Genomic DNA, 23129 nt, shown 5'->3' with positions numbered 1-23129 from the left:
GGAAAGTAACTGAGGAAAATGGGGACAATTGTAATTGAACAACAATAAAAAAATTTTTTAAGACATTTTTGGTATAGACAACATGTTAGGACATAAAACAAGTCTCAGTAAATTTAGCAATATTGAAATCATATCAAGCATCTTTATGACCATAATGCTATTAAGCCAATAATCAATAACAAGAAAAAAACTGAAAAACACACAAAGCTATAAAGGCTAAGTAACATGTTACTAAACAATAAGTGGGTTAACAATGGGATCAGGAAAAAAATCAAATCATACTCTGAAACAAATGAAAATAAGAACACAGCAACCCAAAATCTTTAGGGCACAGCAAAAGCAGTGTTCAGAAGGAAATTTATAGCATTACAGACCTATCTCAAGAAGCATGAGCCCTGGTTAGTGCGGTTCAGTATGTTGAGTGTCAGCCTGCAAACCAAAGGGTCACAGGTTAGATTCCCAGTCAAGGCACATGCCTGGGTTGCAGGCCAGGTACCCAGTTGGTGGCGCACAAGAGGCAACCACACATTGATGTTTTTCTCCCTTTCTCCCTCCTACTCATGTCTCTAAAAATAAATTTTAAAAAATCTTTTTAAAAAGAAAAAAGAACTAAGAAAAATCTCAAATAAACAATCTACCTTTAAACTTAAAGGAAACTTAAAAATAATAATAATAAAGCCCAAAGCAAGTAGAAGAAAGACAATAATAAAGATAAGAACAGAAATAAATGAACTACAGTCCTAAAAAATACAAAAGATAAATGAAACCAAGAAATGGTTATTAAAAAAAAAGATAGACATGATTGACAAACCTTTAAACAGACTCATCACAAAAAAGAGCAAGAGGACCCAAGTAAACACAGAAATGAAGGAGAAGTAACAACTGACACCAAAGAAACACAAATGATGGTAAGAAAATAAAATGAACAACTATATGCCAACTAATTGGACAATATAGATGAAATGGATAAATTCCTAGAAGCATACAGTCTTCCAAAACTGAATCAAGAAGAATCAGAAAATTGAAATAGATTACAATTAATGAAATTAAAGTAGTAATCTAAAAACTCCCAGCAAACAACTGGTTCCAGCAATACATTAGAAAGATCATACACCATAACTAAGTGGAATTTATTCACAGGATGCAAGGTGGGTACAATTTTCACAAATCATAAATGTGATCCATCATATAAAAGAATTCAAGGATAAAAATCACATGATCATATCAATAGATTCAGAAAGAGCATTTGATGAAATTCGGCACCCACTTACAATAAAAACTCTCAGCAAAGTGGGAATAGAGAGATCATACCTAAACACAATAAAGTCCATATATGAAAAACCTACAGTCAACATCATATTCAATTGGCAAAAACTAAAAACGTTTCCCTTAAGATCAGGAACAAGACTTGGATGTCCGCTTTCACCATACTTACTCAACACAGTACTAGAAGTCTTAGGCACAGCAATCAAACAAGAAGATGAAATAAATGGCATCCAAATTGGAAAGGAGTAAGTAAAACTATCATTATTTGCACATGACATGATATTGTACATAGAAAAATCATAAAGACTCCACAAAAAAAACTACTAGATTTAATAAATGAATTAAAAGTAGCAGGATACAAAATTAATATACAGAAATTGGTGACACTTTTATACACCAGTAATGAACACTCACAGAAACTAAGAAAACAATCCCACTTGCCATTGCAACAAAAACACTAAGGTACCTAGGATTAAACCAAGAAAGTATAAGACCTATACTCAAAAAACTATAGGACATTTTAAAAAGGAATAGAAGAAGACACAAACAAGTGGAAGTTCACCCTGGTGTTTATGTATTGAAAGAATTAACATCATTAAAGTGTCCAATGCAACCACACATTGATATTTCTCTCTTTCTCTCTCCCTTCCCTGCTCTAAAAAATAAATAAATAAAAACTCTTTTCTGGCTGGTGTGGCTCAGTGGATTAAAGTGTCCATACTACCCAAAGCAAACCAAACACAGTTCCTATTAAAATACTAATGGCTTATTTCACAGATCTATAACAAATATTCCAAAAATTTATAAAGAACCATAAAAGAGCCCAAATAGCCTCAGCAATCTTGAGTAAGAAGAACACAGTTGAAGGGATCACAATGCTGGATATCTACAAAACTATAAAATACAAAGCCATTGTAATCAAAACAGCCTGCTACTGGCACAAGAACAGATCAAAGGAACAGAAAGAGACCCCAGAAATCAACCCCTTTATGGTCAGTTGATATTTGACAAAGCAAGCAAGAGTATACAATGGAGTAAAAACAGTCTTTTCAATAAATAATACTGGGAAAATTGGACTTGTACATGCAAAAAAATAAAATCAGACCACAAACTTACACCATACACAAGAATAAACTCAAAATTAATGAAAGACTTAAATGTAAGTCATAAAAGCATAAAAATTCTAGAAGGAAACAGAGGCAGTAAAATCTCAGATATCCTGCATAGCAATATTTTTGCTCATATATCTCCTGGGGCAAGGGAAACAAAGAAAAAATAAACAATGGAACCACATCAAACTAAAAAGTTTCTGCACAGCTAAAAAAACCATCATCAAAATGAAAAAGAACACACTGTACAGGTGACTATATTTGCCAATAATACATCTGATAAAGGTTTAATTTCCAAAATATATAAGGAACTTATGCAACTCAACACCAATAAGACAATCCAATTAAAAAAATGGGCTAAGGATCTGAATAGACACTTCTCCAAAGAGAACATCCAGATGTCCAATAGACATGAAAAAAATGCTCAATGTCACTAATCATCAGAGAGATGCAAATTAAAACCACGATGAGATTAAAACCTCACACCTGCCAGATTGGCTACCATTAATAAATCAACAAACAAGTGCTGGCGAGGATGTGGAGAAAAAGGAAGCGTTATGCACTGTTGGTAGGAATGCAGACTGATGCAGCCACTGTGGGAAACAGAAAACAGTATGGACTGTCCTCAAAAAAATAAAAATGAAACTTCTCTTTTACCCAGTGATTCCACTTCTGCGAATATATCCTAAGAATCCTGAAACACCAATAAGAAAGGATATATACACCACTATGTTCATAGCAGCATTATTTACAAAAGCCAGGATCTGGAAACAGCCCCAAGAGCCCATCAGTAGATAAGTGGATTTAAAAAAAGGTGTAGTACATTTACACAGTGGAATATTATATGGGTATTAAAAAAAGGAACTCGTACTTTTTGCAACAGTGTGGATGGACTTTGAGAATATTATGTTAAGCAAAATAAGTCAGTCAGTAAAAGACAAAAATGCCGTATGATCTCACTCAAATGTGGAATCTAATGAACAAAATAAACTGACAAACAAAATAAAACCAGAGGCATGGATACATGAAGCAGAATAACAGATCTCAGAGGGGAGGGGGAGTGGAGGGTACTAGAAGAAATTAGCCAAAGAACATACATGCTCAATGCATAGCCCATGGACACAGACAACAATGTGGGTAAGGCCAGTGGTGGCAGGGCGGGGGCGCGGTTTGTTAGGTAGATGAAGCAAAGGGAGGGGGAAATGGGGAATATCTGTAATAGTGTCAAACTTTTTTAAAAACCAGTATCTTCTAACATACTTTGGGGAACATCACTCCAGACATCAGCTCTAGAGGAGAGGCATAGAGCTCCTACCCTCTGGCCCTGGTAAGGCTGTGTCTGCACAGTTACTACTGAAGATGAGCATGGTTCCTCAGAGCCAGCAACTTCTTTCAGAAATTGGTGTTCAGTTGTCAACCCTTCAATAAAATAAAAATTGCAGGTAAAGAGCAACCCCAGAAAGGAGGATACCAGATCAGTCCACTGATGCACTCAGCCCTGTGTGTTTACACTGTACCATTCACAATGGTGTCAGACAGGAGATCGCATCATCATTATTCTCAGCAGCAGTGCATTTCCTTGGTCAGACAGTAAATTCAATGGTGTGTTTTTTAAGCTTGCCTTGCAATATCAAGACACATTTTAATTAAGCTGATCCAGAAGCACGAAAGGAAAAAAGAAATAAAACGTGTCACAAGGCCTAACACAGATGCTTGCATATTTGCCTATAAAAAATAAAAGTCAGCCCTGGCTGAGGTGGCTCAGTAGATTGAGTGCCAGCCTGCGAGCTGACGGGTCACTGGTTCAGTTCCCAGACAGGGTACATGTCTGGGTTGTGAGCCAGGTTCTCAGCAGGGGGTGTGCCAGAGGCAACTGATCAGTGTATCTCTTACATATTGATGTTTCCCTACCTCTTCTCCCTTCCCCTCTCTCTAAAAATAAATAAGTAAAATCTTTAAAAATCTTCTACAGGAAAAGGAGAATCACTTAAGAAGAATTCCTCCACTTTTTTTTTTTTTTGGTTATTCTGGGTTTTAGGAGAGAATTCTAAGGTTAGGTAGATGTACGTAACAGGAGCAGATCCTATAGGTCTTGAACATGTGAGTCCACAACAATGAGTTTTTATTCAAGGTCTCAGTGCTGGAACAGACAGTCAAATATCAGTTTAAACTCTGCCTGTTAATAGATGACTTAAAGGTGAAGTCTATAATACCATGAAATTTTTGCATTAGGTTTTACCTTGGAACATTTGAAACATAAAGCATTTGGAAGGTAAAAGTAGAATAGAAACTCTGAGCAAACATTAAGAAAATTGTCTAAATCATGCTCCTTCCATTATTCTTCAACTTTTATATTTATGGACATGTATATTGCTTATAAATTTTAATAGTTTTTTATTTATTTATTTATTTATTTTTAGAGAGAGGAGAAGGGAGGGAGAAAGAGAGGGAGAGTATACATCACTCATTTGCCTCTCGCACACCCCTCACTAGGGACCTGGTCCACAACCTAGGCATGAGACCTGACTGGTAGTCAAACCAGTGACCTTTTGGTTCCCAGGTCGGCGTTCAATCCACTGAGCCACACCAGCCACAGATTTAATAGTGTTTTAAGAAGAAATTGTATGATACCTCTGAACCTCCTGGTAGTCTTCCTTCATTGTGTCTCTTTACTATATTTTGTTTGTATCTTAGAAAATTGCTTCTTGGATTTTTAAACATAATGTGACTCTTATTCTTAAAATGAAAACAGATTTGAAAATTTAAATAAATAAATAAATCAAAGTCCCAGCAAACCAAAGTCCTGGACTGAATGGCTTCACAGGTGAATTTTACCAGACATTCAAAGAAGAACTAACACCTATCCTTCTCAAACTATTCCAAAGAATTCAAGAGGAGGGAAGACTCCCAAGCTCATTTTACAAGGCCAGAAATTTCCTAATTCCAAAACAGGATAAAGACACTACAAAGAAAGAAAATTCTGGGCCAGTATTCCTAATGAGCATAGATGTTAAAATTCTCAATAAAATATTAGCAAACCAGATCTAGCCATACATTAAAATGATCATACACCATGATCAAGTGGTTTTATTCCAGGAATGCAAGATTAGTCCAATATCTGCAAATCAATAAATGTGATACACCACATAAACAAAATGAAGGGATAAAAACTACATAATCATAACAATAGATGCAGAAAAAGCATTTGATAAAATCCAGCACCAATTTATAATAAAAACTCTCAGCAAAGGGGGACTAGAGGGAACATACTTCAACAAAATGAAGGCTATACATGACAAACCCACAGCCAACATCATACTCAATGGGCAAAAGCTACAAGCATTTCCCTTAGATAGGGAACAGGACAGACATGTCCACTCTCACTGCTCTTATTCAACATAGTACCAGAAGTTCCAGACACAGAAATCAGAAAAGAAGAAGAAATAAAAAGCATCCAAATTGAAAAGGAAGAAGTAAAACTGTCATTATTTGTAGATGATGTGGTACTATATACAGATAACTCCAAAAATTCCACCAAAAAAAACTTCTAGATTAATAAATGAATTCAATAAAGTAGCAAGATATAAAATAAATATCCAAAAATCAGTTGAAATTTTATACATCAATAACGAACTATCATAAAAGGAAATTGAGAAAACAATCCCATTTACAATTGCATCAAAAGATACCTAGGAATAAAACTAACCAGGATGTAAAAGACCTGTCCTTGGAAAATTATAAGACACTGAAGAAAGAAATCAAAGAAGATACAAATAAGTAGAAGCCAATGAAGTCTGTCTGGAAAAAGTCCAGCCATTGTTAATATAACAAGAAGGGTTTGCATGACATTGATGTAACCTAGCACCCAAGGAGAGTGGACTAGGATGCACATGTGTGAATGGACAACCTCACTGTACTAATCAGTGGGAGCGATAGATGCCATGGAGTGAGCATGTGTAGTATGTAGCCATCACATTCAAAATGACTGAGTGAGTAGAACAATGAGTTTGCATCAAACTTTGCATTAAGCTTGAACATTCCTCCACAGAAACTATTTGAATAATTCAAAAGGCCCCAGCTATGGGCAACTGGTGATTGGCAGCTTCATCATAACAATGAACCCATTCATGCATCATATCTCGCAGAGTTTTTTGGTGAAACATCAAATCACCTGGGTGATTTAACCCCCCTACAGCCCAGATTTGGTGCCCTGTGACTTCTGACTTTCCCAAAACTAAAATCACCTTTAAAAAGAGATTTCAGACCATCTATGAGATTCAGAAAAATATGACAGGGATGGCAAAAATATGAGCAGATGGCAACTGGGAGAACTGTGTGAGGTCCCAAGGTGCCTACTTTGAAGGGGACTGAGGAGTCATTGTCCTATGTACTATGTTTTTGTATCTTGTATCTTCAATAAATGTCTCTATTTTTCATATTACATGGCTGGATATCTTCTGGATAAACCTCATATACCATGTTTATGGATAGGAAAAATTAACATCATTAAAATGTCCATACTACCCAAAGCAATCTATAGTTTCAACACAATTCCTATAAATATACCAATGGCGTATTTCATAGAATTAGAACAAATATTTCGAAAATATATATAGAACCAAAAAATCCCCAAATAGCCACAGCAATCTTGAGAAAGGAAAACAATGTTGGAAAAATCATGCTACCACATATCAGACTATATACTACTAGGCCATAGTTATCAAAACAACATGGTACTGGCATAAGAACAGCCATTGATATAAATCAATGGAAAATTATAGGGAACCCAGAAATAAACCCACATCTTTATGGTCAATTAATATTTGACCAAAAAAGCAAGATCATGCAATGGGCTGAAGATACTATTCAACAAATGGTTTTGGGAAAATTGGACAGATACATGCAAATAAATGAAACTAGATGACATCCTTACACCATACACAAGAATGAACTCAAAATGAATTAAAGACTTACATATATTCGTTAAAACTAGAAGAAAACATAGTAAAATTGTGGACATTTCTCAAAGCAGTATTTTTTTTCTGATATACCTCCTCAGGTAAGGGAAACAAAGGGCAAAATAAACAAATAGGATGATATCAAACTAAAAAGCTTTTGAACAGCAAAGGAAACCATCAAGAAAACAAAGAGACAACCAACTCAATGGGACGACACATCCACCAATGCTATATCTGATAAGGGTTTAATATCCAAAATTTATTAGGAACTGAAACTCAACACCCAAAAAAACAAACAATCCAATTGAAAAATGGACAGAGGGCCTATATAGTAGCTTCTCCAAAAAGCACATATAGATATCCAATACACATATGAAAATATGCTTAACATTACTAATCATTAGAGAAATGCAAATTAAAACCACAAGGAGATATCACCTCATACCTGTCAGAATAGCTATCATCAGTAAATCAGCAAACAACTAGTGTTGGAAAGAATGTGGAGAAAAGGAAACCCTTGTGCACTATTGGTGGGAATGCATATTGGTGCAACCACTCTGGAAAACAATATGGAGTTTCCTCAAAAAATTAAAATACAACTGTCTTATGACCCAGTGATTCCACTTCTGTAAATACAGCCAAAGAAATCCGAAGCACTGATTTGAATCAATATAGCCAACTCTAAGTTCATTGCAGCACTATTACAATAGCCAAGATGTGGAAGCAGCCCTGGCTGGTGTGGCTCAGTGGGTTGATCACCAGCCTGAAAAAAGAAAGGTCACTGGTGTGATTCTCAGGCAGGGCACATGCCTGGGTTGCAGGCCAGGTCCCCAGTTGGAGGCATGCAGAAGGCAACCTACTGATGTTTCTCTCCCTCTCTTTCTCCCTTTCCTACCCTCTCTCTAAAGACTAAATAAAATCTTCCTTAAAAATTTATTTATTTTTAGAGACGGATGACATGGAGAAAGGGAAAGAAACATCAATCTGTGGTTTCATTTTGCACACCCCCAGTTGGGCACCTGGCCTGCAACCCAGGCACATGCCCTACACTGGGAATCGAACCAGCAACCCTTTGATTCGCAGGCCAGCACTCAATCCACTGAGCCATATCAGCTAGGGTTAAAATCTTTCTTTAAAAAAAAAAGATGTGGAAGCAGCCCAAGTGCCCATCAGTAGATGAGTGGATACAAAAGCCATTAGTACATCTATGCAATGGAATGCTACTTGGCTGTAAAAAATAAGGAAATCTTACATTTTGTGACAGCATAAATAGACCTAGAGAGTATTGTGCCAAGTGAAATAAGTCGGTGAAAGAAAAACAAGTAAAATACCATATGATTTCACTAATATGTGGAATCTAATGAACAAAATAAACTAACAGATAAAATGGAAACAGACTCATAGAGACAGAGAACTGGCTGACATCTATCAGGAGGGAGTGGGGCTAGGGAGCTGGGTTAAAAAGGTGAAGGGATAAGCTAGGAAAGGAAAAACTCATAGACACAGAAACATTATGGTGATTACCAAAGGAAAAGGAGGATTGGGGAGGTAGAAGAGGGTGTAGGGGGGATAAATGGTAATGGAAGGAGACTTGACTTAGACTGGTGAGCACATGATACACAGATGGTGTATTATAGGATTGTATGCCTGAAACCTGTATAATTTTATTAGCCAATGTAACCCTGATAAATTCAATTAAAAAAAATACAACCTCATCAACATTTCCCCCCAAAAAAGAAAAAGAAATCTTAGCAATATCAATGCAATATCATGTTCATAAAAGGAGAAAGCTAACCTGTATCATTTTATGGGAAAAGAAATATTATATAGTGTTTACATAGGGAAGATTCACTGAAATATAATTTCCTGCTGTTCCTATACTTGGCAAAATAAGTAAAATTATTGCAAAAGATTTAAAAGGTCAACTTACCCCTTCCGTAAGAGTTACTATTGATGAAAATGCAGAATTCATGAAATCATAAACACCAATTTGAAATAAAAATTGCGGAAAATGACTCTCAAAAGCATCTTCTGTGGATTTATAAATAAAAATAAGTTAACACTTTATATGATGTAGCTTTTGAATCTAATTTCCCCTTAATCGCTCTATTAAAAACAAATAACTTGTTTCTTACCTTTTTGAGCAATATAATTTTGAGAAGACAAAGAGTAATCAGATGAAAACATCTGACTGTTTGGTAGGGTATTTTCCACAGACCTGTCTATTTCTTCCTGAATAAACCCTTCAGTATCTAGTGATGTTTCTGATTTTTCATCACTATTTTTAGAAGATGGAGTTTTGAAGTGTAAATCTTCAATTCTCCCAAGTAACTCCATTTTTGAGGTCACTTCTGCAAGTAAATGAGAATTTGTTTTAATTCTTCCTTTGTTTTGGGCTTCCCTTTTATTTTCTAGAAACTTGTGATCATTACAATACTTCATTACAGAAAAAAATTACTAAAACATAAATTTTAGCCTATATTAGTCCCTTCCACAAATGTACTCGCTTAGACAATGCAAATATATTCTCTCTTTAAAGTTCCAGAGATCAGAAGTCGTAAAATAAAGGTGTTCTGTTCCTTCTGGAGGCTCTGGAGGAGAATCTATTTTCTCATCTTTTCTAGTTCATGGAGACTGCCATCATCCCTTGTCTCATGGCCCCATCTTTCATCTTGATAGCCGGCAGTGCAGCGTCTTCTAATCTCTTAATCTGACTCTCCTGCTTTCCTCCTATAAGAAGCCCAATTATATTGGGCCCACTAGGATAACCTTTGCATTCTAGGATGCTTATTTTAATTACATATGCAAGGTCCCTTTTGCCTTGTAAAGTAACATATTTACAGGATCTGGGGATTAAGACAAGGACATCTTTCAAGGACCATTATTCAGCCTGCAATAGAGACTTTTCTTAATTCCTTGACCAATGAAGATTTTTTAACTGTATATATCTATTGTCTATATTGCCTTTTTGTCCTAAAAACTATTAAAAAGGAAAAAAAGCAACTAACATAGCTGTCAACAACTCGGTAGTACATTATAAACTTTTAAAGGACAAACAGTAAATAGATCCCTACAGGGTTTCATTCTTCTTAGATACATTTATTACCCAAAAAGGTGTAAAATTTAAATACCATTGTAAAAATATATATCCTTGCCATTTGAAGAAATTGGTGAGATAATTTTTCTTACTTTATTTTTAGAGAACCAGAAAGAAAGTAAAAATGACCAACAGTATTTACAATATCTATAGCCTACTTGATATTAATAGTTAACTATTTAATACATAGAACAAACTGAGCTAATTGAGTAAAGAAAGGTAATATTAGAATTTACATTTTTGAAATCTAGTCCTCTGGATTATGCATATCTATAATATACATTGTTAATATGTACATATAAAAGCTATTATTACTCAAATTTTTAATGAGGTTGCTCCAAAGGCAGAAGAACCATCCACTACTAAAGAAATTACATTAGTTATTTGCTCAGAAATCTACCCATATTCTTAGGATACTTGGAACAAATTTGAAAATGATAAAGTACCAATCAAATGTTAGGTACTATACTTTTTCTACTCTCTTGGAGCTTTATTAATTTCAAAGCCCAACTTTTGTTCCCCTCTTCATCTCATATCCAGTATATTATTATATATCGTATATATTGTATTGTGTCATCCAGTGAGAATTTTAAAAGAAACAGTGAATAAACAGAGGCTTTTTAAATCCGTGAATCAAAAACATCCTTTATAGCAAATTAAAATTTTGGAGGAAGATGATTGAGAGCAATCCTTACTGGTTAGCACTTATGGGATGTTTTATATTTTAAAGTAAATTATATTATTCACTAATTTACTGGAATGTGCTGTGTAAAACAAATATAGACAACATAAGTCCAAAATATATTGTTGACATCAGTATTTAAGCTAGGAATTATCCACTTAGTTTAGAAATTATCAAGGAAAGATTGACAGCATTAAAAGAATACTTTGGCCCTGGCCGGTGTGTCTCAGTGGTTGGAGCTTCAGTCTCATGGACTGAAATGTTGTGAGTTTGATTCCAGGTCAGTGCACATGCCTAGGCTGTGGGTTCCAGCCCCAATCGGGGTTAGGATGAGAGGCAACCCATTGATGTTTCTCTCTCATGCTGATGTTTCTTTCTCTCTCTCTCATTACATTCTCTTTCCCTTCCCCCATCTCTGAAATCAATGAATATATCCTCAGGTGAAGATTAATAAAAATAAAAAATTTTATAAGCCATTATTTTGCATATTTGTGTTTACTCAGTGGAGAGAAAATACTGATATTATAAGTGTAATATAAAAATAACAACTTTAAGATATTCTCATTTAACTATTTGTAAAATACATGCTACCATGAGTGTATACCTGTATATGTTTGTTTTCTCTTTCAGACCCAATAACAGCATAAGGATATGCTGAGAAATTAAGTAAAAATCAATAAATTGTATTTTTAATTTCATTAATATGATGTAAATGTGCCTCGCAAAGGCAAAATTTCACATGTGATTAATGTTTCCTTAATCTGGTGATCTCATGATAGTCACATATTTCTTCTGTAAGATGAAAATATTATAAATTTTAAGTAAAACTCAAAAACTGATAAATTTTATCACTGCTTTTTTATGTCAGAAAAATCTTCATTGTTAGATAAAAATGCATATTACTCAACTAATAATATTTTAATTACTATAGGGAAAGTATTTTACACTTCAATAAAACAAAGCGGATAGAAGTTTAAATAAAATATCCCTAATTTATCTGCTATTCATATTAAATATTTAAATGATTTATATCTTTGATAATATGAGTAAGTTCAAATTTAGAATGAAAACATGTATGCATATATCTTGAGAACCTTCATTTAATGATTATCTTTCCCAAAAATTAATTTGAAATTTTTAACTTTGAAACATCAAAATTTGCCATATTTGTAATGTTGCATCATATATTTTTGTGTAGGCCATGTCAAAGAGGCATCACTTTATTTTAAGACAATTCAATTTTCAAACATAGTTTAAACTGATTGCCTGGTTGAATTAACTAGTCCAAAAGAATTAAAGAAAATCAGTTCTAACTACTTGTAGCCTGAATTATGGTATTCAAGTAAACTTGGGGATTTATATCTGAGTTACTTGTTAACACAAGGAAAGAAATGTATCAAGGCAGTCCTGAGAAACAATATTAAAGCCTTCATAAGTGAGTTACTCAATGTCTAATTTTGCTCTTTGAGTTATAATTTAACACAGCATGTTAATGTTGTCACCTTGCATTCTTTAAAACATGAAAGTCCCAAGTCAGCAAACACTTATCAATAATTTAATTATACCTCTGTGAACATTAAAGTTAAAAACGACCAATCAAATTAGGAGTCTGAATACAATTGGACTGTTGTACATACAGGACTCAAATAGAGATCTATCATGTCGTTAAATGGCAGTAGGTGAAAAAAAGGTTTCTTCAATAATTAATTACACTCAAATTTATATGTGCCTATGTTAATTTTTTTAAATATTGTTTTAAATTGCATTGAAATAAATATATGTTAATAAAAACGAATGCTCCTATAATATTTTTTATATTTAATTATAGTGAAGTAATACTTTACTTCAACTTAAACCTAAGCTTTATGATTTACATTAGGTATAGATATGCCTTTCTTACCATTGTTTACACACAAAATTTAAAGGTAAATAAAATAATAAACTTTTCATATTCAATTGTACTTGGGAAACTTACTATTTAAATATGCTCAATTGGAATTCTTTTGTAAAATAATTACTAAATAAATGTTCCCTAATTTATCTATTCTGTAAATTTTTACATCAGCATGTTCGTTTTCCTCTAAATGTGGTTACCACAATTCTAACCCTTTCACAGATATTGATTCAAGATCAGTGATTCACTTTTCTTAAGAAAGAAAATTTCTAATTAAGGCAAGTTTTCATTTTTTAATCCCTAAGATATTTGTTAAAATTATCTGAAAATATTGGCTGTTTTAGCAATTACTCCAACATCCAGAAAAGTAGGGTCTGTGGCTTAGTCTGAATCCCTCTTTTAAGTATTCTAACACCAATTTTGCATGACCCCAGGATAGTTTTCATTTAATTAATATTGTAATGTTTTGGAATAATCCACTTTGTTTAAATAGTATAACATACCTTGTTCTGAAATTTAAAGATTTTCTGAATAGTTTAATAAAAATAAAATAAAGTAATAAATAGTCCCTCAAAACCAATTATAATTGCATAAATCCCCTATTTTCATTTCACTACTCACCAAGTTTTTCATGTTTAGAAATTCTCCCAGTATCACTATATGAAACTGGAAATAAATTCTACTAAAATAACTGTTAGGATGTGCTGGAGTTTCTATAAATATGCTCTACAATATTTTATATATTTATATTTTCAATCTTCTATATTTCTGGACCTGATATTGTTTTGCTTTGTTTCAGTTTTCTTTCCAATTACTCTTACCTACTTTTTCACAATATTTCTTTAGGATCTAACAAGTTTAGAACAAAATAATTTCCTCTTTAGCCTTTGACAATTTAGTATTCTAATGTGTTAGTAATGAAACAACATACCTACACCTTTCTCATTTAGAAAGGAGTTAGAATCTAAAGGAAAGAAAGAGCTCGAATTTTGAAGAATATTTAGAAATGGCATAATTCTGGAAGTTCAAGAAAATCAACTAGTTCTAATGGAAAGGTGTTTCCTTCTGAGTTTGCACCACTGTTGCACTCTTCTTGTGAAAGGTTTTCTGTCATTCCAGGGTTCACTTGTTTCTGTACAATTGGAAAATATTTGCAGAGTTTCTAACTGTCCATCACAGAGACATCAAAATGGAGATGTAGGAAAGTCATATTATGTAATTCTTTACTTGAAAAGCAATCCACGTTTTTTTTATCATAGTAATTGCTAGATACTTGGATATCTAGATCTAGAAGTATCATATGATACCCTGCTCTCTTCTGTTGCCTCCTGTGATCCCAGAATTGAAAGAGTTGAGTGAGAAGATTGAAAACTTGAGTTTCCTTATTATGTTGCACACCTAAAACCCTTGTTAACATAGTTCTTGTTGGATATGGTGGGGTGGTAGGGTGGTATGGCAGTGTGGAATACAGTCCGAGAATTAAATATCATTTAGGAATCAAGACCATTTTAAATTATTGAAGTTTCCCTTAGTTTAAGTTTCTTTAAAAAAAAAAAACAACCATTCAACTATAGCTATATTGGGAAGGTGTAAAAGAGTTAAAAAGTGATTGTCAATGAGCAAAAATCCTCATTTATCAGAACAGGAATTCAATGAATATCAAGATTTTATTTGAAAAATAAGTGTTAAAAAATTGCTTTAAAAAAAGAAAGAAATTATTGTTCCTGGGACAGAGGTGGGAATAGAGAAGGAACAAAACTTACTTTGATTAAAAAACAAACAAACCCTTAGCACTATTTATATTTTCAAACCTGTTTACATATACCACTTTAATTAAAATAAAAATTTATTGTAAAATATCTTAAGATTTCCCCTGAACACTCATGTATTTCCAATCATTCTTTTTCCCTTAGGATTTTACTTTATAATATTAACATATAAGCCCAAGAATAAATCAGAAATTGAGAAAAGGGTGTTAATAATGTTGTTGATTATTGAGTATTTTGAGAATATGGGTTCCTGGACATTTGTACTTATAAAAGTAGTATCTTATTTGTACTTATAAATAAATATTGCATTATGTTTAAACAATGAATTATAGGTATTTTTATACCAACCTGACTGACTGTATCTGCTTTTTAACATCATAACTTTTGTATTAGCTGTGGGATCATTTTCAACTGAAAATACTTCTGTTTCATCATTTTCAAATACATTCTTTTCATCCATTATCTTATTAGGAACTGAGAATTCTGTTTCCTCCTGAATGTTCCAAGGATTGTCAAAATTATACAAGAATTTTGTAAAATATGGCAAGGTGACAGAATCATCTGTGTTCTCTAAGACTTCATCCTTGCCTAATTGATCTTCAGTTTCCATAATTTTTATTATTTTGATTTCTTCTTCCTTATCAGGGTCTAATTCACTTGTTGCAAGATGTTCACGTTTATCTCCTTTATCTCCTTCATCTTGTCCATTATATGTTATAACTTTATCTTCATTGACATATGCAAAGCCTAACATACTAAAACCAAAATCAAACCAACTTGATTTGAGAATTGAGCTATCATTAGTGATTGTGTCTTCTTTTTCTGATAATATTTCTGTACATGGATATGTGGGTTCTTCCTCAGATGATACGGAATTAGGAACATCTTGTAGTGATGGATTGCTTTCTTTGGACAGTAATTCAAGCCCTGTATCCTCACTTCCAAAACCTAAATAACTTGTAAATCCACCGCCAAACCAACCAGTAACTTGAGGATTGACAATGTGCTCTGACTCAGACTCTTCAGGCTGTTTCTTTGGCATTGATCTGAATTCTAATTCAGGGTCTTTTTTATGTTCTGTTTGGGGATCACCATTGTTTAATTTCTCTAGGTCATTCTCATCTCCTACTGCCATTTTACTACTTTGAAATGAGCTTTCTTGTTCAATTGCTTGTTCAATTTCTTGTTCAAAAGTCACTTCTTCAGTTTGCGCCCTTCCAAATCCAAACCATCCCTGCACTTCAGCCACAGTTGAGGATGGTGGGACTTGATGCACTTCTGGAATAGGATCCTGTTTTACACTTTCAGCTTCTACTCCTTCCCAATCTTTTGAGTCACTAGTTTTTCTGATATCATCAGGAGCCTCTGATGACGTAAATTGGTCTTCATTCCAAATACTTTCGAAAGCTGAATAAAATTCATTTTCTATCTGAAAATCATTTTCATGTACACTAGATTTTTTGTCTTTATCTTCTTCATATGGATATATATTTTCACCATCATCACTGTTTAACTCACTGTCTTCATTTTCAAATGTATAGCTTACTCCAAGAAGACAAAAGAAATCAGACTCCTAAAAGGAAAAAATATATATGGTTGACATGAATATACTAAAACTTCTTTCTCCCTAAACATGGATGATTATGGCACACAACTAGTTCAACAACACAGTAAAAGCTAAAATCAGATTTCCTAATCTCAGACACTGTCAATTGTATCAAAACTGACTTCTCAGGTTAATGATGTAAACTTAAATGAAAATCATTTTACAGGCCTTGGCCAGCTGGCTCAGTTGTTTGGAGCAGCATCCCATGCACCAAAGGGTTGCAGGTTTGATCTCTGGTCAGGGCACATAACTATGTTGTAGATTCAATCCCCAGTTAGGGTGCATATGGGAGGAAACTGGTCAACGTTTTTCTCTCTCTCCCCTTTCCTCTCTCTCTAAAATCAATTTTTAAAAAACATATCCTCAGGTGACGATTAGAAAAAGAAATCATTTTACACTAGGGTTTATTTGTTTTCTAACAGTTGAAGAATTTGAGAAGCAGAGACACTCTGAGCATATTCTACAAATAAACTCTAATGGAAAGGCATAAAATCTTGGTCCTCCTAAGAGTGCACTGAATGGACACAGGCAGCTGTGTGGTAGTTTGAGGGAAGGGGATTTCACAGCACGTGGTCACAGCTCAGATAGTCCAGAGACTCTAAAGCGTGAAGACCTGGGTAAAAATTGCACTAAGACATTTAGACTTCTTTTATTGAGATACTACATATAGCCAATAGAGGTATAGATATCCTTTCTCATCTCACAGAACAACCAAATCATTAAGAAAAATGGTAAAGATATATTTTTTAAAATCTGAAGGTATTTAACTGATATACACTGTTCTTTGGACATCACCATTATGAAGTAAGTATAGTGTTCAAATTTTTTAAAATAAACTTCAGAATTCTAATTTTACAATACGTTTTGTCACTGCAATACAGTGATTAAGAACAGACTCCAGAGCCAAACCCTCAGGGTTCAAATCCTGACTCTGTCGTTTACTAGCTGTGACCTTGAGTGAATCGTATGACCTTTCTACAGTCTTGCCATCTGTAAAATGAAAATAATGGCAGGACCGACTGTAGAAGGGTGTTTTGAGGATTAAATGAATCAGGTGCTTAGGATAGTAACTATCTCTAGTATACACTAGCCTAATTAGATCAAGGTTACACTACCCCAGATGAGCCACTAATGCAAGTGTATAAAGGCCCAACCCCTTGCCTCTATTCAGAACAACTCTGAAAGGACATCCAAGCTTCAGTTTCTTACTGAATCAACTGTGACCTTTGTTGCAACTGCATCACAGTTCAGCTTCTCTGTCTGCCCAATCCTCTCTTTTCTTTTGTTCCCTCACAGGTGCTATTATTCCTAAGAAGACTCCCCTGTAAACTTCTTGGAGGCAAAGGCCCATCTCAGAATCTATTTCTCAGGGAATTTGACCTAAAAATTTGAGGTTTTTATATGTTTACTATATACTCTGCATTGTGCTAGGTGCAGGAATTTTACAGTAATCAATAGGAAAAAAGGTAATTATAAATTGTGATAAGTACTGTAATGGAGTGCTGAGCTGGAGATCCCCCAAAATGGAGAAAAACCCCAGAGCTACCACTTGGGGGACGAGGGAAGGAGAGCAGGGCCAAGTCTAAACTACTTTGCCAGTGTTTTAATAATGTTAAAAGCTGTGCCTGCACTCTGAGCCAGAGAAATGGGCATGACTCTAACCCCTGATGTGACGTAGCTGGAAGAGCTTTCTCTGCCTGCAAGAGAGGCTTGGAGGTAGCTTTGGCATCACAGGCCGTGCTTGCCTGGGCTAACAATGGTAGCTGAGAAAGGCAGAAGAAACCAGACTACTGGAAGGTGTAACTCATTGTGGCAGGAGTCAGAAGTGGGGTTATGGAGGAAGGCCCATGCCAGGATTTAAACCCAGGTGTGGCAGCCATGCTGGGGCTTAACCATGATTTGTAAGTGGAGGGAGTGGCTCTCTTGACCACGCAGTTTAGAAAGAAGCAGAAAAGCAGGATATAGCAGCAGTAAAAGGCCTTGGCCATACAGTTTGAAAGAATGCAGAGGGACCCCCATAGATCCACTATGAGGACGTGCCACTCGATTTTGGATTAAAAACAGGAGACTAGCTGAGCTACTGACTTCTACTTTCTTTTCCTGAGATACGGTACTCCTGACTGGCCTGGTTTGGCAAAGGGAGGCAGGATTGTGTGTGCGTTTGTGGGTGTTTCTTTGAATCTAAAAGGAGTAAGACTTAATGGCAGAATTCCACCATTATTCTAAACCGTATAACTTTTGAATAAGTAGTTCCTTTTCTTTTTACAAAATTCTGACATTGAGAGCCACAGTTCTTATTAGTGGTGGGCAAACAGAACCCAGAGTAACAAAAGACCCATGGTTGGGGGCGGTGGAGGGGGGGTTCTGTTACAGTACTCTGAAGGATTTACAAGGAAGCTGTGATTAAGAGGCAGTAATTCCATAAGAATCATCATGGAAGGCCTCTCTGAGGCACTGATGTGTAACCTGTGACCTAAGGGATAAGAAGGAAGTAAAAAAGTGAAGAACTTGGGGAAAGCATTCCAACCAGAGGGAATACCCTGTTTGGGTCTCTCAGCTGGGAAGAAGTTTGGCATATTGTAAGAACCATCAACAGGTCAGTGTGGTCCAGAGCATAGTGAGTGAGGAGAGAGTGGCATAAGACAAGGTTAGCAATGGGGGCAAGAGAAACCACGTAAAACCAGGGTAAGTGGTCAGGGATTGATTCCAGGTTCAATGAAAAGCCATGAAAGGGCTTTAAACAAGAGGAATTATATGATCTGATTTTTTTAATTTTTAATTTTTGTAATATTCTTTGCTATTTAAAGAATGGATTGGGAAGGGGCAAAAGTAGAGGAAAGGAGGTCAGTTAGAAGGCTATTGTATTCAAATTAGGAGAAGATGATGCCTCCTTAGATTAGAGCTATGGGGAGAGTAAAAATGATGAAAAGACAACACACTCCAGATGTATTTTCTAGATAGAACTAACAGGATCAGTAATAGTACATTAAATGGACAGTTAATCCCAGAATTTGTGCTGAGAAAGAGCCAAGTAATAGACAATTTGCTTGACTAGACAGGATCATTTCACATTGATCTCATGTAAGGTAAATTGGCTTAATCTGGCATCTGAATTAAATGAGCTAATCAAATTCACATACTAAAAGGTAACTTTGTCATTATCAAGCTTATTTAAAATTCTAACAGAAAAAAAGATTGTACATACGATACCTAGAGAGCATTAACCTAAAAATAAAAGGCCTTTAAAGTGAGAGTCAAAAAGCATTTATTTGATATTAAAAAAAGAATAGCTATTCAGGAATCACCTATTCAAGCAGTAACCCAAATAGTGTTCCAATTAGGAGAAAAAAAGGTAAGGGATATCTATGAGAAAGATAAGAGGAATAATTACACCAATACAAGGAAGACATTTCATTGGTACAGATAAATTAATATAGTGATGCTGATACAGAGAGCTCTGATTAAGATAAGTCAGGACTAGAGGAGAGACTGCAGACAGAGGCTTTGGGGAGAGAACCAAGAGTGTAGCCAGCAGGATCCTGGTACTGACTCCTCCCCATCTGGCAGCAGCCATCTGGCTCAGGAAGACCACTCCCCTGAGCAACAGCAGCATGAAGAGGACCCAATAACCCATATCTCAGGAGGGACTCTGCCATGCCCTGTGGGGCTTCAGCCTGACTACTGAATGCAGAGTGACTGGATTAACAACTGAAGGAGACAGCCACAGACAGTAGATTCCTGGAAGTCTCGAACACTGTGTAAGTTCAGACAGGGTCAACATCTGACATCGTCAGAGGCAGATCCACAAAGAAAAAACAGCAGTCTCCTACCATAGAAGTTCACACCACAAAGTCAGAAAATCAAGACAGATCAATTTAAGAAGCAGAAGCAAAAAAGAAGAGTCTCACAAATAATGGGAAGACAAAAAAAACAGCCCCCAGTCAAAAGGAAAGGAGGAATTCCCAGAAAGAGAACTAAATGAAATTGAGGCAAGTAAACTATCAGATATTGAGTTCCAAACAATGGTTCTAAGGAAACTAAATGAGCTCAGTAAGCTCAGAGAGAATTACAAAAAATACAGGGAAACTATGGGGACCCTCCTGCAAGCTATATCAGCATGAAAAAGGACATAGAAACTATCAATAAAAGGCAAGAGGAAATGAAGAATTACAATTTCTGAATTGAAGAACAAAGTAGAAGGAATCAAACGCTGGCTAGATGAAGCAGAGGGATGAATCAGAGAGCTGGAGGATAAGGTAGAAGAAAGCTCTCAGAAAGAGCACGAAAATGAAAAAAAGACTCAAAAAGAATGAAGAGGCATTTAGGAAAATGCAGGACATCAGGAAATGTAATAATATTCGTACAATAGGGGTCCCAGAAGGAGAAGAGGAGGAGCAAGGGATAGAGAACCTGTTTGAAAGAGTAATGATGGAAAACTTCCCTAACTGGAGGAGAGAAAAAGTCACACAAGTCCAGCAAGCACAGAGGGTCCCATTCAGGAGGAACCCAACGAGGCCCGCTCCGAGACACTTCATCATTAAAATGGCAAATATCAAAGACAGAGAATCCTAAAGGCAGCAAGGGAGAAAGAGGTAGTAACATATAAGGGAGCCCCAGAGTGGCTAGCAGCTGACTTCTCAACAGAAACACTACAAGCCAGAAGGGAATGGCAAGAAATATTCCAAGTTACGAAAAGCAAAGGCCGGCAACCAACAATGCTCTACCCAGCAAGGCTCTCAATGCAAATGGAAGGCGAAATAAGGAGTTTCCCAGACAACAGAAGGCTAAAAGAATACACCCCCACCAAACCAACATTGCAAAATATGCTAAAGGAACCGCTTTAGGAAGATGAAGGAAAAGAGTTGATGAATACCCAGTTCCTTTCACAGTCACCAATACTTGATATCGCCAATATTTTTAATCACCTATTAATCTGATTGTGACAATGATGTGTTATTTGAATTGTCACTTATTATTTGTTGAAACTAAACCTGTTTTTGTATATTTCTTGCCTATTTCTATTATTTTTAAAAAGCGCTAAATGACTTTTTGGTATTCTTTATCCATTTTTTGATTAAATGTTTGTAGAATTTTTCCCTAAAAAAAAAACCCCAAAAAACTATTAACCCTTTTATAGATGTGTTGCAAATACTTTCCTATTCTATTACCGGTCACTTAACTTTTTTATATGTATATTACTGTAAAGTCTTACATGCTTAATATAGTCATGTTGTCGTTATTTTACTTTATAGCTTCTGGGTTTGAATATTTTACTTCAGGGTAAGGAAAATATTATTTTGTATTTTCTCCTAAAACTCCTCAGGTTTTATTTATTGATTTTTAACTCACCTGAATATTTTTTGTATAATGTGTGAAATAGGGCTCTATATTTGTTTTATTTCAAGTAATAGTGGTCCATGCACCTCATTTGTTGAATAAGCCTTATTTCCCCCACTGATTTAGAATATCAATTTTATCATGTATTACATTGTTAGACAGATATGTATGTTTGTTTCTAGAATGCTCATTTCATTTCATAGATCTACTTGATTATTTCTGTGCTGGTGTCATGTTGTTTTAATTGCTGAGACTTTATAGTGGCTTTAAATTTTTTAATATTTTATCATGGATCTTGACATTTAAAAATAAAGAAAGAAAGAAAAGTAAATTTAAAAAATATAAAAGATACGTCAGATCTCTGGGGAAAAATGAGGAGGGGCCATCAGAGGAGTTTGCCAGGGCCAGTGTGGACAGTCTAGGACAGGATTGGCTGAGATGCTGAATGCCTCCAGAGCCAAAGGAAATATAGAGAGGACTGGCTCTCTGGCTCAGGGAGAGCTCTCTGTCTCCTGAGCTGTTTCAGGCTCTGGCTTTCGTTCCTTGAGGAATCTTTGATGGTCAGCTTCAGTTGTCAGCGTTTCCCAGTGGACAATATTTTGTATGGGAAGGAACTCCAGGCAAAGCCTATGATTGGGCCAGCCTGGCAGAAGGTGGCAGGTTTATTCTTTGGGTGTTCTAGAGGGGACAGGCTCTGAAGCAGAAGCCTGACATTCTTCCAAAATTGTGTAGTTTTTGTATGTTACGTTTTTCGTTTGTAAACTAACCTTATAGAAACAAGATGACTAAAAACTAACAGGGAAAAAGAAAGGAGAACTCAAGTATTAGAGTTTAGCCTTAACTGACAGGCTTAAATAACTGCATTTGAATAAAGACTCCTTTCCTTTATTACCAAACCTTTGCCTCTGGAATTTTTGCCTAGAGGGCAGCAGCAGGCAGCAGAACCCCAAGTACTGTGCCATTACATTCTAATTCTAAACAATGTATTTACTTTTTAGTCCTGTAGTCATAATATCTGCCCTCTTGTTATCCTTGTTATCTTTGTTAATTTTTATACTTGTCTGTTTTTATCCTTGTCTGTTCTTTTTTCAGAAAGCAAAAGCTTTGCTTGTCATCAACTTTGCTTTACCTAATTTTATCCACATAATCAAACTATTCCTAAAGTAAGTTCTCAGACCAGCTATTTTATGTATTCACTATAAAAATTACATAATCAGTTGGCACTTATACTTCAGAAAACTATTTTAGCTAAGACATTTTAAATTCAATGAATAAGCATAGTGAATTGTACTCACTTTAGCTGGTATTTGAATTTCCTCAGATATAAACACTTCTTCAATGTGAACTGCATCTCTGGGAAAATATCCAAAATCCTTTCCTTTCTACCAAAAATGAAGAACAAAGTTTAGCA

General features: G+C 35.1%; 1 protein-coding gene across 5 annotated transcripts in view; it reads right to left on the bottom strand.

Moving 5' to 3' along the window:
- The window catches only part of MIA2 (MIA SH3 domain ER export factor 2), a 116046-nt gene that overhangs the window by 80341 nt on the left and 12576 nt on the right, over positions 1 to 23129 (bottom strand). For all 5 annotated transcript variants that reach the window (XR_008530575.1, XM_054590534.1, XM_054590328.1 and 2 more), the window contains exons 3-6: positions 23014 to 23100; positions 15124 to 16348; positions 9469 to 9684; positions 9264 to 9364 (exon numbers count right to left, since the gene is read on the bottom strand). Coding sequence is in view for 4 of the 5 variants with exons in the window: in XM_054590534.1 (XP_054446509.1) it covers positions 9264 to 9364; positions 9469 to 9684; positions 15124 to 16348; positions 23014 to 23100 (1629 nt within the window). In the remaining variant the exon portion in view is untranslated. The remainder of the gene's footprint in view (positions 1 to 9263; positions 9365 to 9468; positions 9685 to 15123; positions 16349 to 23013; positions 23101 to 23129) is intronic.

Source organism: Pteronotus mesoamericanus, unplaced genomic scaffold, assembly GCF_021234165.1.
Source record: "Pteronotus mesoamericanus isolate MK-2021 breed Mesoamerican mustached bat unplaced genomic scaffold, CSHL_Meso_final contig_100, whole genome shotgun sequence".
Taxonomy (NCBI): Eukaryota; Metazoa; Chordata; class Mammalia; order Chiroptera; family Mormoopidae; genus Pteronotus; species Pteronotus mesoamericanus.
Note: the sequence above shows the minus strand (reverse complement) of the source record. Positions and strands in the feature narration are given on the sequence as shown.